General features: G+C 45.7%; 1 protein-coding gene across 1 annotated transcript in view; it reads right to left on the bottom strand.

The window, feature by feature from the left end:
• CEP72 (centrosomal protein 72) overlaps nt 1–19148 on the bottom strand; it is a 41410-nt gene that overhangs the window by 11165 nt on the left and 11097 nt on the right. The window contains exons 4-9 of the mRNA XM_037062931.1: nt 18212–18320; nt 10268–10446; nt 7939–8148; nt 5284–5573; nt 3261–3399; nt 1858–2054 (exon numbers count right to left, since the gene is read on the bottom strand). Coding sequence (XP_036918826.1) covers nt 1858–2054; nt 3261–3399; nt 5284–5573; nt 7939–8148; nt 10268–10446; nt 18212–18320 — 1124 coding nt within the window. The remainder of the gene's footprint in view (nt 1–1857; nt 2055–3260; nt 3400–5283; nt 5574–7938; nt 8149–10267; nt 10447–18211; nt 18321–19148) is intronic.

The raw sequence follows: 19148 nt of genomic DNA, 5'->3' as shown, positions 1-19148 counted from the left end.
AGTCCTGGTTGTTTTTTGTTTTTTAATTGTTTTTGGCCTTCTTTTGGTTGTGCAAGGAGGCAGTGTGTCTACCTACGCCTCCATCTTGGCTGGAAGTCTCTCGTTGTGGTTTTGATATGCATTTTTCCAATGCTTAGTGATGCTGAGCACCTTTCCGTGTACCTGTTGACCATTTGTATATCCTCTTTAGAAAAATGTCTATTTTTTCAATGAGGCTCTTTCCTTTTTTTTTGGTATGGAGCTGTATGAGTTCTTTCTGCATTCTGGATATTACTCCCTTATCAGACACATGGTTCACAAATATTTTCTCCTATTCTGCAGGCTTCCTTTGCATGTGGCCGACTGTTACATTCCTGTGCAGGAGCATTTTCCTCTGCTGCAGTCCCACTAGTTTCTTTTTGCCTCTGTTGCCTACGGTTTTAGTGTCATATCCAAAAAATCATTGCCAAGGCCATGTGAGAGTGGGAATCTTCGTCTTGTGCAACCTTAGAGGAAAAGCCTTTAGTGACCATGTTGGCTGTGGCTACATAAATAGCCTTCATATGCTGAGGAAATTTCCTTTCATACCTATTTTGTTGAGAGTTGGGTTTTTTTTTTAATGAATGAACATTGAACTTTGTCAAATGGTTTCTCTATAACTATTGCGACAATTGTGTGGTTTTTATCTCTCAATCTGTTAATGTGGTACATTAATTTGCATATGTTGAAACAGCTTTGAAGTCCAGGAGAAAAATCCCACTTGATCATGGTAGATAATCTTCTTGATGTAATGTAAAAATTTTCTGGGAGCTTTTTGATTACTGCTCAATCTCCTTATTTACAGTTTTTGGTCTGTTCAGGTTTTATTTCTTCTTCATACAATCTTGGTAGGTTGTATGTTTCTAGGAATTTATCCTTTTCTTCTAGGTTTCCAATATGTTCATATACAATCTTTCATATTAGTCCCTTGTGATTTTTTTTTATTTCTGAGGCATCCATTGTAATGTCTCTTCTTCCATTTCTGATTTTGAGCCTTCTCTTTTTTTCTTAGTTTAGCTAATGGTCTGTTGATTTTGTATAGTTTTTCTTAAAAACACCCAACTCAGTTTTGTGGATTTTTTTCTTTTGTTTTTCTATTCTCTTTATTTCTGCTCTGACCTTTAGTATTTTCTTCCTTCTGTCAACTATGGCTTTAGATTGTTGCTCTTTTTCTAGTTCCTTCAGGAGTAAATTTAAGTTGTTAATTTGACATCTTCGTTTTTTTCAATGCAGGCATTAATGTGTCTTATGGTGAGGTTACAAAGGACAAGGGCAGCCCTGACACCCAGGAGTCTTGGGCTCAGAAGCTGAGCCCAGCTGTGCTGGCTCTGGCTGCCCTTGGGAGCCACCTGGTGGTGGGAACTCCCTTAGGTCCAACTGGACACCTCAGGTCCTGTAGCTGGCTGGTGCAGGCAGGACAGGGGCAGGAACCCCAGGTTCACCCAGCTAACTGGAACCTTTCTCATTTGTGGTCTGGGGAGCCTAAGCCGGTGAACATGGGGCCACAAAAGCTCCACCTCAAGCCTGGCTTCATCTTCTCTGTCTCTCCCACTCACCCTCTCTCAGAGAAGGCAGCTGCTCAGGAGAGGCAGAGCTGGGAGAAGTGGCGATGCCTCCAACTTTTGCTGTGGGATCTGGGAGTGACACAAAGTCAGGCCGGAGTCCCCACAGGTGGGGACAGCCCGTGGGGAGGGTTTGTAATCCTGGAAAGGCCAGAGAGGAGCCCCAGTGCTGCAGCCTGACAGCAGCTAAAGGGAAGCACAGTCTCCTCTCATTCTGTGAAGTGAAAGCGATGTTTTCCCCGACTGAACAAAAGGAAATAGAAGGGGCGTGGCTCACCATCTCCTTCCGAGTGTTGTTGAGCTCTGACACCACTTCACTGATCTTCTCGCTGTACTGCTGCTGTTGTTGAAGAAGGTGATTTTGCAAAGATTTATTTTCCAGAGTCAAGTAGCTAATTTCTTCACTCAAAATTGTCGAATTGTCCTGAGTTGCTATAAAGTCTTGAACAGATGACAAAATATGTCTTGCCTGAGCTAGGAGTACAAATCAAGGATTATTATTGCATTTATGCTGAAAGGATGAAGTGTAAACAAAATAATATTCCATACATCTTGAATAACACACACTACATGGACAGGCACGGAGATTGGCAAAGGGACACGGCCACCACTGAAATGACCTTTGCTCCAGCTCTTCTACATTCCGTCAAGGATGGGAGGCAGAGAAGAGCAGAAGCAGTTTTACGCTAGAGAGAAGGTGTCCCTTAGGAGGCGGCTATGTCCTAGGTGGTTTGGCTGCACACGCTAGCCATGCAGCGCACTCTCTTAACAGCCCGACCGATTCTGTGCTGGCCTGGGACCCGCACGCCAGCACCACCTGGCACCTTCATGACTGGGAATAGCAGCCTTGTAGCCTACTGCTACCCTAACAGGAGAGGGTAGACTAATGGGGATGCTGATCCAGGGGTTCCAGCATCTTGGGGCACCCCGAGTGTAGGAGGAAATGCTGAGGGGCTGTAAGACTGAGCAGCTGAAGTGCTCAAGAGACCCTGGCAGCAGCTAAGGTAGGCAGCAGCAGCTCCACGCAGGACCCAGACTCCATCAGGAAGGAGAGGGCTAGCAAGTCCCTGCTCCTGCTGGGACACTGAACGCTGCAGCCCAGACTTTCCTGCACCCCAGGGGAGAGAGGTAGCCCCCGGAACATGCGGCATCCTGTTTTACACCATGACTTTGGGTGAAGGGTCCCCAGTGTGTTCCTGCACCCAGGTGCCAGGTGGAAGCAAACCAGAGTCCTCTCAGGAGAGGCCATCCCCCCAGACCTCATCAAAACCATGACAAATCCTGGGGTCTGCATGCAATCAAACTCTCAAAAGATTCAGAGAAGACAGCAACAGCTTTTTAGTCTCTCCAAATCCCCAAGTGAAAACAAAGCGATGAGAACCAAATAACTATGTATGGCACTTCCAACAAAACCAGGCAACGAGGTGTCTCCACAAACCCAAGCCAGCAGCTAAAAAAACAAAAGCCACACCTCAAGGGAGCCCCTGGCTGCTGTGAGGAACTCTGTCAGGATGCTCGCTCCCTGCAGCGCAGCAGCCGTTAGCAGCTGATGGGGAAGGTCCAGCAAGGTGCGGGGCCCAGAACGCAAGGGGAGAACAGATACCAGCTAACACAATGCTGCCTGAAGGATGGGTCCGCACGTGGCTGAGCCCATGAGCTGACTGTCCCTTCCTGACTCACCCAGAAACCTCTCGTTGCTGCGCAGGGACTTGCATCCATTCCAGTACCTGTCTACCAGGTCGAGGAGGGCATCCAGGAGCGTCACCTCCAGGGCGGCCTTCTTCCCAAGTGGCACAGCTGAGTGCAATTTGGGAGACACCTGCAGTGGCGACAAAACCATGACACTGGCTTCCAGTTCCTGAAACACAAGGCTTCTAACACCACACATTCATGTGCCCACCAGGCACCGTGCTGACAGCCTTGTCCCACGGACTCTGCCTGATGGGGCTGTTCACAAACCCACAGGGGATGACTCATGGGATTCACCTCCCCAGCCCCGAACGTGTGACCGTGGTGGGTCGGAAGACCTCAGTGCCCTGAGTGCCCACAGCAGTGGGTTAGGGGTGCCATCTCACAACAGGAGGAAAGGCTGAGGGAGGATGTAAGCAGCCTACACTACACGGCGTCATGCCATGTGTTGACACTGCCACACCACCACCAAACCCACAATCTCAGTTGCAGGGCTAAGGTTGTGGAAACACCCACAGGAGTGGCTGTTTTGGGTCTTCCTGACCAGTCCACAGTGTCTCCCGGGGAGGGGACACCCCTCAGAGCCAGTCCTGGCCTGCACAGTCATTGGTGCCCAGAATGCCCTGAACGTAATTACGTCACCTGTGCAGAAGAGGCTACAGGGCAGAACCGTCTAGGCTGCACCCAGTGCCTGTGCGGTCCTGACACAGTCAGCTGTCATTGGTACTCACTGCGATGCTCTCTCCTTTCCTCCCTTTAGAAAAATTATTTTACCAATTTGAAAGAATTACTGAAGAACGGGGGAATGGCTCATGCTTTCCCGCTCACTTTCCAAGTGGTCGGGGTAAACTTACTGTGAGTGAGGGTCTGTGGGGGGAGGCAGGGAGTAAAGGCTTACATCCACACAGGCCATGACCAGAGCTGGGGACATAGGACTGGTCCCAGGTCTGCAGGAATCAGTTCCAGGCAGAAGGTCAGTGAGAGCCCCGCCTTCACAGCCAGTGTTCTTCACTGTTAATTAACAGACAGAGGGACTTTCTACTGAAGAACTCTGAAGCAGCCAGTGAGACCAAGTGACAGGAGGCCCTGGGCCAGGGCAGGGAATGCTGCATCAGCTGGATGCCCCTCACCTTCCACCACCACCACATGCCATGCGAGCCCCCGAGCCCCAGGGAGCATGGAGGTGGGTGGTAGGTGTATCCTTGGCTCCCAGGGGCAAGCCCACCAAGGGAGCACTGCTCTGCCCAGGTTCACACCAGGGGTGGACAGCCTGTATCCTGTACCCAGTCTCACGGTAACACTGAAGCCTGGCTGCTGGCTCCCAAAACTGAGGCTGAGACCATCCCAGGGAGTTTTTGGCACAAACACCTCCATCAGAGGCTAAATCTGGACACTTGGCCAGGTGATAGGCATGGGTGACAGAGCCATGGTCCTCAGGGTGGACACAGTACAGTCACTCAAATTTCTGTCTTCCACCTGAGAAGCACAGGTAGTGCCCTCTCCAAGAGGATGGCCACTGTGAGGCCACAGCCCTGAGCCAAGGGGAGGAGGAGCCATGGGCAGTACCCCCCTTCCCCCAGCAAAGTCCCAGGCCCACAAGTGCACATGTCCTCTGGGCTCGGCTCTGTGCCAGGTGATGTCCACCCTTGGCGGACAGGAATGGCCTGCGCACATTCCCATCTCAAGCATATCCCTGCTTTCCTTCCTCCCCTCAACCAGCACAGTGAGAGTGGGAGACAGAACAAAGAACGGACGACAGCCGGGATCCCTGCAAAAGCAGACTCTGACCCAGGACCTGCAGCAACCAGCCGGGAAGCCCGCCCACCATGCCTGGATCCCAATGCATGGAAGAACGCTTCGCAAAACAAGGACAGGACAAACACCAAAGGAAAGTGCATTTAAGGGCTGTATTTGACTGGTGATCACAGCTGATGCTGAAAACAGAAGACACGGCGTTAGCAAACACAGCAGTGACTCGGCTGTGGCTTCCAGCCACCCTGCGCTCTCCACTCACCTCCCTGGCACCACTCGTGCTGTGGGGTCTCTGCTCTTCAGGCTCAGAGGCCTCCACATGAGAAAAGGTCCTCTCGCTCCTGCCCTCACTCCTGCCCTCGGAGCTGTTCTGTCTGCCCATACTCTCCTCCAGGCAGCTGAGACACTCCTGGTCTGCAGGTCCCTGGAATCTCCCACCAGGCATTCTTCGCTTTCTGTACTTTTCAGGAGCAGGCAAAGGATTTAACACCTTTTGTGTAGACAAAATTGACTTCTGAGAAGAGGACACTGAGTCCTCAGCATCTGTGGAGTCTGTGAGAGAGGGGAGAACATGGCCCTCGTTAGACTGAATTCTCTGGGCACAGCGACCAGTGCTGTTACTTAAAAAGGGTGTATAAGTGTATGCATGTGCAACACGTGGAAAATCCATCAGAGCCAAAAGACTGAGGTAATACCTTTAACAAATGAATCAACTAATTATTATGTTTTCTTGCCAAAATTATGCATAGCAAAGATGAGTCAAGTGAGTAAAAACTTAAAATTTGGAAATTAGAGGGGGCTTGACAATTTGTTCCCATAGGAGAGTCCATTAATGTTATCAGTACCTAGAACCAACCCTGCCTCCCCCAGGGGACACGGCACACATCTGCTGAGCGGCTTCCCCAGCGGTGCTACGGCACCTGGGCACTTTGGGCCCTGCTCATGTGGATCAGGGCCCTTAGAAGGCAGGCTGTCCCTGGTCCCTCAGGGCCTGTACCTCCCTGCTCTCCTCTTGAAGCCCCTCAGCCCTGAGTCCTGGGACCCTCCTCTACCTGAACTCTGAACACCCTGCCTGGTTTCCCACACCCCAGGCTGATGAGCCTCCTGAGGGTGTCCTCCCACCCAGGCCCCTCTGCACCTCCTCTACATTCCCATACTGCATTGACCTCTACATGTTCCCCAGGCTCACTACGAGCAGAGCCAAGCCTGGGACTCCCCAGCAGACCTGGGCATCCTGTGCTCATGACTGTAGTAAACAATGCCAGGCACCTGGCTGCTCAGAGCCGAGAGCACCTGGATGTGCTCCTCCCTCCCTCAGCTCTGTGTCCATCACCAAACTTCCCCACGTCCTTCTGCCTCTTAGTGGAACTCTTACTGTGTCCACAAACTGTTCCACCTGTTCTCCACGACCCCACAGGTCACTCCATGTCACACACCCCCGTCCCTGTCCCTGAGGACAGACGCAGACCATGCACTACTGCACCACCTCACCTTGACCTGTGACCTGTGTTCTTCTTTCTCCCCACTCTGGCCCCAAAGCCCAGTATGAGCCCACCCCACAAAAAGCTTGGCTGAGTCTGCCCATCAGGGACCAGCAGAGCAAGTCACACTGGGAGACACTCCACAAAAGTAGAGTCTGAATGCTTTAAAACCCTCAAGCACACAGAAGACAGAAAGATCGAGAAATCATTCCAGGTCACAGGAGAGAGATGAGCCACGACAATCAGACACACTGTGAGCATCTGGACAGGGTCCTGGACCGCAAAGGAAACAACGTTGCTGCAACATCAGGTGATGTGATTAGGCTCCATCTGTGGCAGAGTTCATTTCCTATTCTGGAAGGGAAATGCCATTCGGAAGAATGTCCTTGCTTAGAAAACCATGCTGGAATGCTTAGGAGTGCCAGGACACCCCACTCCAAGGTGCCAAAGAGAGTATGTGCACACGTACATAGGGACACATACATATGTATATACATAAGCACACAAGAACACACACACGTGTGTGTACCTATATCCATACACCCACATAAAGACACATGCACGTACACAGGGCGGGGGCAAAGGTACAATGGAGGAAACGTGGTCAGTGCCAACGTGGGGTTGCGGGATGAAGCAGATACGGAACTTCCTTGTTCTGCTGGTGCTGCCTTTCCATGTGCGCTCTGTCTGAGAACTCACAGGGACTACAGGTCAGAAGGAGGTCTAAACACTGAGCACAGGCACCTCTGTGAACAGAAGTGAAGTGATGACTTCTGGTGGTTGGCAGGTGGGAACAAGGGTCCTGCACACCCACGCCCACAGCATCATTATGATGTCTCAGGACACAGGGTAGGCATAACCAGGCCAGCAAAGCAGGGGACGTAGTGGGGAGTGTGTGACCTGGCCCCAGTACCGCACCCTGCAGCAGCCTACAACCCGCAATGTGAGCAGGTCACCGCCATAGCCCATCCCAACCCCAAAGGCCCCATGAACTCATCTGAAAAAGCCCCAAGAGGGGGCCTGGTTCACTCACATGGAAGGTTTCCTGACACTTCTGTCCCATATGCACACACAGCACCTCAGTTAACTTACTAAATATCCTCATCTCTAATTTTTAAAATATAGCTATTGCCATAACCCGGGCCCATGTAGTTACAAGAAAATGTGTGGTGAGAGAGAGGGAGAGGGAGAAAAAAGTCTGTGTGTGTGTGCGCGCGCATATGTGTGTGTGTGTGTGTGTAGAAAAACTGCAAAGTACTCACAGACTAGGAATTGAAATATGGACACACTCTAAATTACAGTGCACACGGTTCTTTCCTAAGGCATTTTAGAGAGTTCCACAAACAAAGAGAAGAGGAGCAACTTCATAGTGAACAGCAAACACGATGAAAAATATTTACTTGCTTAAGGAGTCAGGAGCAGCTGTAGGAGATTACCTGGGTGCCCGGGGAAGTGTGGGTGTGGCCTGAAGGAGCCACAGGCCTCCGGTGGGTCTCCCTGCGGTGGGAGCTCTCCACAGTGCTGGTTCTGAAGCCTCTTTTCTGGACAACACCCTCTGGAGCTGCCTTTTCTCTTCTCATAGCCCTTCTTTATGGAGTCGCCACACTGGTGCTGCACTGAGTGAGGGCTCCACAGGTATCTGGATTCTATTTTATTAAAGAGCGTGTAAAATGTTTTAGTTCACTAACAGTTACATTACATTCTAAGTGTGTCTGACAGTATATTATTTATCTGTTAAGTATATCAATTAAATAAGTAGGTCAATAATGCAATCGCCAAATGCACGGTGAGTCTAGCAGTCCTGCCAGCAAGGCTACCGGCACAGGACTGACACTGACCGACTCACTACACAGCTGAGGACTCAGGACAGTGTGGTGTCGGTACAGTCAGACCTGCTGACAGATAAGACAGAATCCAGAAACCAGAGAGGCTCGAGTCAACTGAATTAACCCACTTGCTAAGGTTATTAAGTGGCAAAAAAAGATGGTGTTTTCAACAATGGCACTAGCACAACTGGATATATGGGGGCGGGGGAGGGGACAGCCTGACCCATCCCCCACTGCGCTCACAAACCACTGAGAGTGAGCCACAGGCCTCAACAATGGGCCACAGGGTGCCTGCGCACCCACAGGGGAAAATCTTCATGAGCCAGGGGGCAAAGATTTTTTCACAGGGTGATAAAAAGCACAAATCATATAAAGAAAAAAACTTGATAAAGTGAATTTCATTGAAATTAAAACTTCTGCTTTTCAAAACACTGTTAAGAAAACAAAAGGCAAACAACAGAATCTGCAGCACAAGAGAAAACAAGAGAAAATCTGCAGCACTTACATTGGAGAAAGGGTTGTATTAAAGACCCAAAGAGACTTACAACTTTGACCAAGATGAGAAAGAGAGAGGAACAGACTTGAGCAGAAGCCTCACAGAAGAAGATATACAAATGGCCCATAAGTACACAAAACAGATTTTCATCACGGGTCTTCAGGAAAATCAAATTAAAACCGTAATAAAATACTAAAACTGACCCAGAAGAACAGCCAGAATAAAGAAGACTGACAACACCAAGAGTGGGCAAGGACACCCGAAGAGCAGCTGTCCTGCCAGCAGGTGAATCCTGGGATTTCAGCCCAAACGTACACCCCAACCTGCTGTCATCTTCATGAAAAGCTCTCAGAAACTCATAATGGAAGAAGAAACAGTGCTAAAGTTTACACACAAGTCCTAGTGGAAAACAGAGTCCCTGGCAAAGTGGTGGAGTTTGCGCATGCACCAGAGAGACTTCGCGATGACCTTGCTGGGTTGAAAGTTCTAACGTTGCAGCCTGGGTTCTAAGTGATCCCTAAAGCTAGTGAACACCCCCCATGGCTGATACAAATGTCAGTCCCACCACTCACAGGATGTGGGAGGAACTCCATCCAGCAGCATGCTCCTCCCATCCACCACAGACAGCAATATAGTGTCCTGGACACAATCTTGCTGCTCCAGCAGGACAGGGGGTGGCGTTCCCTCTAGTGGAAAACACCCCTAGTCCTTCTCTCAAATGGTTTTTATTGGGAATGGTATGTGTAGTGTACACAGCATATATGCATAGCTCATCCATCAGTGTCAAAAGGCTATGGTCAGACAAAAACAGGTCTTATCTACAGATAACAATCGAAGGAACACAGAGATCTGTCATAGGTCAGGGTCTGTTAGTCATGCTGACGCCAGAGGGTCTTTAAGAAGTGTTTCATGAGATAAGGAGTTTACTCCTTATGCCTTGAACTTAAACATCCAGTTTATGTCACCAGGGCTGTACAAAACAAAGCAGAGCAAGCTTCAAAGGATGCAATGTACATTTCAGGCCTGGTTCCCACGGGAACCCTTGGTGTTAGGGCCTAGTCACGCCTGCCACCTGCATTTTTACCTCGTTTCCCAGGGAGATGTACTACCCCCTTTCAGGGCTTGCTGTTGTGGGGCTGCAATCTCGGAAACTTACAGAGTGGTCCCCAATAACAGGATATGTTACCTTCTTGTCTACTTGCACATTTTACTTCCTCCCTATAATTGTAATTGATCTGAGGAAGAATACAATTTAAACCATCATACATTATGACTATACTCAACTTAAATATATAACGTTTTCTTCTATAATTCTATAATCCAAATTACTGATATTCACAAGTACATAAGACTTCATGAAGATTCTGTATTTAAGGGTAAGTTTTCTAAAAAGCACTGTTGTGCCCAGAGCAAGCTGGACCTTCGGGTGGAGCTGCAGCGTACCTTGGGAACTGTGGAAGTCCTCCTCTTGCTCCTTCTGGCTGGAACTTGTGCTCCTAGGAGGGTTGCTCAAGTCCCACTCACACTCGGCAATGAGGTTCAGGACAGCCTCGTCATCAGCATCCATGACCGAGCACTTCTTGGCAGAAGGGTCAGTGCACTTAGCTCTGGAGTGGTTCGGTCTGCAAGGAAAAGCCAGCTCAGTGCTGTCGCTCCAACGGGTACACGCCAGCCCGCACAGCCCCCGCGAGGGGAGAGGACTGCACTGCCAGCACAGCCACGGGGCTCTTGGGAGGAGCAGTCAGTGTAAGTGTGGCAAATGGCTCTTGTGACTCTACTGAAGTGAGGCGGAGGAGGGACTCAGCAGGCCAACCGGTGCGGGAAAGCAAGGGCCTGTGGTGGTGGCACACCACCCAGCATGCGCCGAACCCCACGAGGGATGGGGGTTTGTTCAAGAACGAAAGATCAGGAAGCTCCTCTTTTCCTAGCATGTCAGTGTAATACAATCAAGACATTTAAAGAACATGGTGTTCCAAATTTCTACTTTTGTAGATAGGAGTCTTAGGAGAGGACCTCCCTCCCAACGGTGACCCTCCACAAGAAGGTGAGCGCACACTCCAAGGAGACCTTATTTCCCAAAAGGCAGCTAAGAAATCACTCTTCAAAATAATCCCCAATTATACACTATGAATTGTATACTATGAATATTGATTTTATGACAACTGATCATAGTGTTTTCACTTTTCTACTTGATCAGGTCAATAATGTTCAGTATTTCCTACCACTGAAAGGTTTCCAGATCCCTGCAGAAAGCAGGGCACTTGAGTTCTCTTCCTGGGTCTGCCCACAGGAAACTAATACTTGGCACATTTCAGTCTCTTTGGGTCTCCACCGTCACTTCTGCATAATAATGAGGTTGCACCAGATCATGTCAGAGCCTTTGACCCCTCAACTCTGTGATAATGCAGTCTTGAGATTATCAAGGGCAGGGGCAGACTACAGAACATTGCTAAAAGAAATTTAAAAAGACATAAATAAATTGAAACACATCCCAAGTTCATGGATTGGAAGACATACATTGTTAAAAATCAATACTATCCAGAGTGATCTACAGAATCAGAGCAACCCTATCAAAATCCCAATGACGTTTTTGCAGAAATAGAAAAACCCATCCTGAAAATACACTTGGAATCTCAGGGGACTCCAAATAGCTAAAACAACCTTGAAAAAGAAGAGGAAGCACAGAACTAGATACAGGCATGGCAGAAATGCTAAAATGATCAGACCAGGATTTAAAACAGCTATGAGGAACAATGCTAAGGGCTCTAATGGAAAAAGTAGATACTACACAAGGACAGATGGGAAAGATGGAAATTCTAAGAAAGAATCAAAAAGACACACTACAGATCAAAACTGAGTAACAGAAATGAAGATAGCCTTTGATGGGCTGATCAGTAGACTGAACAGGAGAAATTAAGAACCCACAACCTTGTAATACACGGAACAATGCTCCTACCATCTGAGCCACACAGACCAGGGTTTATTTCTATCAATCTTAATTGATAGAAAGAATCTCTAAGCTTGACAATACAGAAAAAGGAACTTTCAAAACTGAAGAGCAAAGAGAAAAAAGACTGACCCCTCACCTCAGAATACTCAAGAACTGTGGGACACATAATGAGAAAATCAGACAGAGAAGAGAAAAGAAACTAGAAACTTAGAATTTGGTATTCTGCAAAATTATCCTTTAAAAATAGAGGAGAAACAAAGACTTTGTTAGGTAAACAAAAATTGAGGGAATGTGTCACCAGTAGATGTGCCTTGTAAGAAACGTTAGAAAATTTTTAGAGAGATGGAGAATAAGCCAGAAACTCAGACCTACATAAAGAAAGGAAGAGCATTGGAGAAGAAATTAGTGAAGGTAAAATAAAAACTTACTTTCCTTATCCTTTTTTAAATTTTTTAAATGTTTATTTATTTTGGAGAGAGAGGGAGGAAGAAGGACAGAGAGAGGGAAACGTCGATGTGAGAGAGAAGTATCAACTGGTTGCCTCCCATATGTGCCCTAACCAGGGTACTGAACCTGCAACCTAGGTGTCCTGACCAGGAATTGAACCCACAACCTTGTGGTATATGGGACAATGCTCCTACCCTCTGAGCCATGCAGGTCAGGGCTTATTTCTACCAATCTTAATCGATATAACAGTTTGTTTGAAACAAGAGCAACAATGTATTCAATTATGTAAGCCCATGAATGTACATATGTACCATGCGTATATGCATGCCTATATAAAATATATATGTGCCTGGCTGGTGTAGCTCAGTGGACCGAGCGCGGGCCTGTGAAGCAAAGGGTCACTGGTTCGATTCCCAGTCAGGGCACATGCCTGGGGTGCAGGCCGGGTCCCCAGTGGGGGACACACAAGAGGCAACCGCACATTGATGTTTCTCTCCTACTCTTTCTCCTTCCCGTCCCCTCTCTAAAAATAAATACATAAAATATTTAAAAAATAAAATAAAATATATATGCTTATGTATAAGGGAAATGAATGATAGCAACGATACAAAGGACAGGAGGGAGGAATTAGGAGCACTTAGAGTACGTACACTATCTGTGAAGTGGGGCAGCGTTACTTGAAGGTACACTTGGATCGGTTGTAAATGTATATTGCATATTCTAGGGTAACCACTAAAAAAGTGAAAATATAAGCATAATTGATATGCTAAGAAAGGAAAGAAATGGAATAATATAAAATCCTCATTAAAAACCACAGAAGAACAAAAGACAAGTATAGGAACAAGAACTATGAACAATGAGTGGAAAATACTGTAGATGTTAATCCAACTGTATCAGTAATCACTTTAAACATCAATGGTATAAGTACACCAATTAAAAGACCTAGATTGTTAGAATAAATAAAAAAACAGGACAGAGCCCTGGCTGGTGTAGCTCAGCGGATTGAGCGCAGGCCTGCGAACCAAACAACTGCAGTTCAATTCCCAGCCAGGGCTCATGCCTGGGTTGCAGGCCAGTTCCCAGCAGGGGATGCACGAGAAGCAACGATACATTGATATTTCTCTCCCTCTCTTCTTCCCTTCCCCTCTAAAGATAAATACATAAAATCTTAAAAAAAAAAAACCAAGACAGAGTTATACACTGTTTATAAGAAACACACTTTAACTATAAAGACCCATATGGATTAAAAGTAAAGGGACAGAGATAAATACACCAGGCTGACACTAATAAAAAGAAGGCTGAAGTAGTTATATTAATTTCAGACAGAGCACACTCCATGACAAGGGAAGTCATCAGGGATACAAGAGGGGGTTCACATAATGATAAGGAATCAATTCTCCAAGAAGATGTGACAATCCTTAATGTATATGCTCCTAACAACAGATCATCCCACTAAATGAGACAAAAACGGATAGAACTGCAATGAGAAAGAGATGAGTCCACTATCATAGTTGGAGACCTCAACACCCCTTGTCAGACAAGAACAGATCAGTAAGGACACGGCTGAACTCAGCAGCACCACCAATCAGCTGGATATAACCGACACCCATAGACTACTTCATCCACACAGGAGAGTACAGATTCCCAAGCTCACATGGAACACCTACCAAGACAGACCACACTCTGGGACATAAAACAGATGTTTACACATTTAAAGAATAGAAATTATATGATATCTGCTCTCCTTCTACATTAAACTAGTAATAATTAACAGAAATATAACTGGAAAATCCCCAAATACTTGAAGATTAAACAACACATTTCTAAATAACATATGGGTAAAAGATAAAGAATCTCAAGAGAAAGTTTAAAATATTTTGAACTGAACAAGAAAAAAAATACACCTTGTCAAATTTGTGGACTGCTGTGAAAGCAGTGCTTAGTTAGAGGGGAATTTATAGCATTAAATGCACATATCAAAAAATATCAATAACCCAATTTTCCCTTTTGTAAACTAGAAAAAGAAAAACAAATTAAATCCAAAGCAAGCAGAAGCAAAAAAATAACAAAAATTAGAGCAGAAATCAATGAAATTGAAATCAGGAAATCAACAGAGAAAAAAATCAACAAATCCAAAAGGTAGTTCTTTAAAAAGATCAATAAAATTGAAAACATCTATGCCAGGTTAACTAAAAAAAAAAAAAAGACACAACTTACTAACATCAGAAATAAAAGAGAAGTGGGGAAGGGGAGGGGAGGAATGGGGGAAAATATACAGGAATGAATAGCATAAATGGGAGATACAAAATAGACAGGGGGAGGTTAAGAATAGTATAGGTTGCCCTGGCTGGTGTAGCTCAGTGGATTGAGCACGGGCCTGTGAACCAGAGGATTGCGGTTCAATTCCCAGTCAGGGTACATGCCTGGGTTGCAGGCCAGTTCCCAGGAGGGGACACACAAGAGGCAACCATACACTGATGTTTCTCTCCCTCTCTCCTTCCCTTCCCCTCTAAAGATAAATAAAAATATTAAAAAAAAAAAAGAATAGTATAGGAAATATAGAAGCCAAAGAACTTAAATGTATGATCCACTGATATGAACTAAGGCGGGGGAATGTGGGTGGGAGAGGGTGTGCAGGGGAATTAAGGGGGGAAATGGGATAACCGTAATAGCATAATCAATAAAATAATACATTTATAAAAAAAAAGAAATGAAAGAGAAGACACCACTATAGATCCCATAAACATTAATATAAAGAAATACTATGAACAACTTTATGCCCACAAATTTCATAACCTAGATGAAATGGACCAATTCCTAGAAAGACACAATCTACCAAAACTCACATAAGGAGAAATGTATAATTTGAATAGACATTTATTTACTGAAGATATTAAATCAGTAATTAATAGTCTTCCAAACACCAGGTCCTGATGGGTTCATTGGTGAATTCTACCAAACACTTAAAAGAAAAAATTCTACCAATTCTCTACAATCTCTTGCAGAAGACAGAAGCAAAAAGAATACTTTCTTACTCATTCTGAAGCCAGCATTACCTAAAACCAGAGCCAGCAAAGATAACAGAAGAAAACTATATCTCTCATGAACACATACACAAAAATCCTCAACAAAATATTAACAAACTGATTCTAACAATGTATAAAAAGAGTCATACACCATGACCAAATGGGATTTTTCCCAGATATGCAAGGCTGGTTCAACATTTGGAAACTAATTAATTTGATGATTAATTCTATCATATCAACAGCCTAAAAAAGAAAAATTATGTGATATATCAATAGGTCAGAAAAAGCATTTGACAAAATCCAACCTCCATTCATGATAAAAATCATCAGAAAACTAGGAATAGAGGGGAACTTTTTCCATTTCATAAAAAAAATTATAAAAACCTATCACCAACATCACACTTGGTAGTGAGAAACAAGATACTTTTTGCTAAGATCAGGAACAGGGCAAGGGTGTCCCATCTCACCACTTCTTTTCAACTTCATACTGGAAGTCCTAGCTAATGCTATAAGACAAGAAAGTGATATAAAAGGTATATAGACTGGAAAGAAAAAAAATCAAATTGTCTTTGTTCACAGATGACATGATCATCTATTAAAAAACAATCCCAAAGAATCAACCAAACCAAACAAACCTCCTATAACTAGTAAGTGATTATACCAATGTTGCAAAATACAAGATATTATGTCACATTCTGTCCCCTCCAAAGAGATGCTGAAGTCTCAATACCCTATGCCTTATTGGAAAGAGAGTGTTTATTGATGTAATCACCATAAGGTAAGCTATTAGGCTCTAATCCAATATGAGAAGTATCCTTATAGAAAGGGGCAATTTAGAGACAGAAACAAATATGCAGAAAGGGAAAATTCCGTGAAAAGACAAGAGAGATGGCCATAGGAAGATACAGGATTCAGGAAGGCATCTGTAAGCCATGGACACCTAAGACTGCCAGCAAACTACCAGATGCTAGAAGAGTCATTAAATAGATTCTCCTTTACAGCCTCCTGAGAAAATCAACCCTGCTGAAACCCTGATTTCAGATTTCCATACTTAAGAACTGTGAGACAATATATTTCTATTATTTTAGCCACCTAGTTTGTGATACTTTGTCAACTCTAGGAAACTAGTAACTACATTAGTATGCAAAAGTCAAATGCTTTCTTAAATACCAGAAATGAGTAATAGGAGTTTGAAATTAAAAAACAGAACAGCATTAGCAAAAAAAAAAAAAGACATACTAAGGTATAAATCTAACAAAGTGTGTATAAAATCTACATGAGAAAAACTACCTCTAATAAAAATCAAAGAACTAAATGAATGGAGAGACGGAGCATGTTCACAGATAGGAAGGCTCAATACTGTCAAGATGTCCCTTCTTCCAACTTGATCTGTAGACTCTATGCAATCCCAATCAAAATCCCAGCAAGGTATTTTGGGGATATTAACAAACTGACTCTAAAGTTCATACAAAGAGGCAATTGACCTCAAATTGGCAACTCTGTGCTGAAGAAGAACAAAGTTGGAGCGCTGACCAGCTAACTCATAAACTCAGATGGAGGAAGGAGCTAGGAAGCTCTGTGAGGTGTCTCTTGTAAGAGCACCAGTCTCATTCATGAAGGGCCCACCTTTTATGACCTAATCACCGCCCAAAGGCCCTGTCTCCCAATACCATCATCTTTGGGATTAGGATTTCAACATATGGATTTGGGGTGGGGGAGGCACACACATTCAAACCATTGTACAGGGTACCAAGCACTTAGTTTGGTTTGAAATAGGGAAGTTAGGGAAAGGGGGGCTACAGGGGCGACATCTGAGGGAACAGGAGATCCCAAGGATTTTGAACTGATCTTCAGACATCTGAACAGAAGTTGGTAAAGTATAGGCTACAGATCAAATCTGGCCCACTGCCTATTTTATAAAACAAGGTTTTCTCAGAACACGGTTATTCCTTTAAGTATTGACTATGGCTGCTTTCACACACTACAGGCAGAACTGAGGAGCTGGGACAGCGATCATATGGTCTACAGAGCTGAAAATGTTCACTCCCCAGCCCTTTACAAAAAACCTGGCCAACCTGTACATTACAGGAATTTATAAATACACTAAGGCATATAATGCAAGAAAAAGAAAACTATTAAAAGCTTCAGACAAAACAAAACGGTGTACAAGAAGAAGTACATAACCCTAGCACATTAAGAGAAATGTAAACAGTTGATTGACTTTTGCCTTTAGAATCAACCCATACGCAAAGTAGAAGACTCTTTATAGCTTCAGAACAGTTAAATACTATCAACCCTGATGATCTAAAGTTAAACGTAAAGACGCAGATGGCAGGAATGGGGAGGCACCAATGGGCACACACTCCCACAGGCCCACCACAGCAGAGCCTGGAGCACGGCCACAGGCCACAGGCCACTGAGCAGAGCGTACAGGAGGGAGGGGCACAATCCCCGTATTGTCACCACGGCATGGAGAAGGGGTGACGGAGAAGGGGTGACGGGGAAGGGGTGACGGGAGCTGTCAGGTCCTGCTTTGAGTGTGCACACCCAGAAACAGCAATTAGTTTGTACTGTCTGCTGATGAGGAAGTAAGTTAAATGGAACCAGGAAGCAGAGACAATTACAGAAATGAGTGAAAGCGGCTGCTCTGAGGAGTGGGCCAGGCAGTGGGAGAGAAGACTGTTGTTTCCCCATATTCCGCATTATTCATTTTACATGTGTTACTTTAACAAACATTTTAATACTAAAAATAATTCATAGAAAAGTGGACCATGGAGAGAGACTCCATCCCACTGTCTCCTTGAGCCCCAGCTGGAATCCGGTATCTCTCCTTCCCTCTTTTTCTGCATGTCTGCCCTTTAAGTGATGATCGGTGCACAAAAACCTTTATATCTTTTAGTTAAACATAGCATGAACAGACAAGCCTGAGCATCTTCCTTCCACAAACACTGTGCGTGTTCATACCTTCCCACTCTGCAAACAGCTAGGAAGCTGTGTGTGGAGCCGAGTGATTCCTCAGAAGCGAAATGCAGCTGGGATGCTTTCCGCTCGCTCTCTCTCACGGGGCGGTCGTCTAGGGAGAAAACACCACTGAGAAACTGGCAAGCGACACCATGAAGCAGGCGCACCTCCTAGCATCCCGTCAATACCCTGCAGCACGCTACACATGACCAGGATTGCCGCCACTCGTTCTGGATCTTCTGTCCCCTCCGGACTGACCCCGCCACAGTGTCCTGCATTAGCGGTGAACAGACCCAATAAAGGAGGCTGGGCTTTGCTGGCTACATTCGGTTTCTCAGCGATGCTGAGAGCTGATTCCAAAAGAGCCACCCTGCTCCCCCAAGGCTCACACCTCAGACACCGCGTTGGAGGCAGGCTGCTGCTGCAGGAAAAGATGTGCACCTACAAGTTCCCACACAGGGCTCCCTTCTTTGTCTCCTTCCTCTTTTATCCTAACCCGAGGCTATATTTGGTTTTAGAGAGAGAGGAAGGGAGAAACACCAATTGAGAGAAAAACATCAATCGGATGCCTCCCGTACATGCCCCCACTGGGGACCAAACCACAACCCAGGTACATGCCCTGACCAGGGATCAAACCTGCAGCCTTCTGCTGTATGAGATGATGCTCCAACCAACTAAGCAACCTGGCCAGGGCTGGGCTTCCTTCTTTTAATGTACATTTTGGGTGCTGCGTGTGGTTCTCGAACCACACTGAACACACCTGAGGGTCTCCATGGGTAAGAATCCTGAACATGCTCGAGAAAAGACACCCTAGGCGTGTGTTTATGCCTAGCATTTGCGTCCCCAGATCCTCAAGCCTGGGAAATAAGAGGTAAATTTAAACTGTCCTCTGGTGCCCTGGGCCTCAAAGGCAGCTTCCTAGACTTCCCTCAGGAAATAC

The sequence above is a fragment of the Sturnira hondurensis genome, unplaced genomic scaffold (genome assembly GCF_014824575.4).
Source record: "Sturnira hondurensis isolate 20B ecotype Veracruz unplaced genomic scaffold, ASM1482457v3 Scaffold0014384, whole genome shotgun sequence".
Classification (NCBI taxonomy): Eukaryota; Metazoa; Chordata; class Mammalia; order Chiroptera; family Phyllostomidae; genus Sturnira; species Sturnira hondurensis.
Note: the sequence above shows the minus strand (reverse complement) of the source record. Positions and strands in the feature narration are given on the sequence as shown.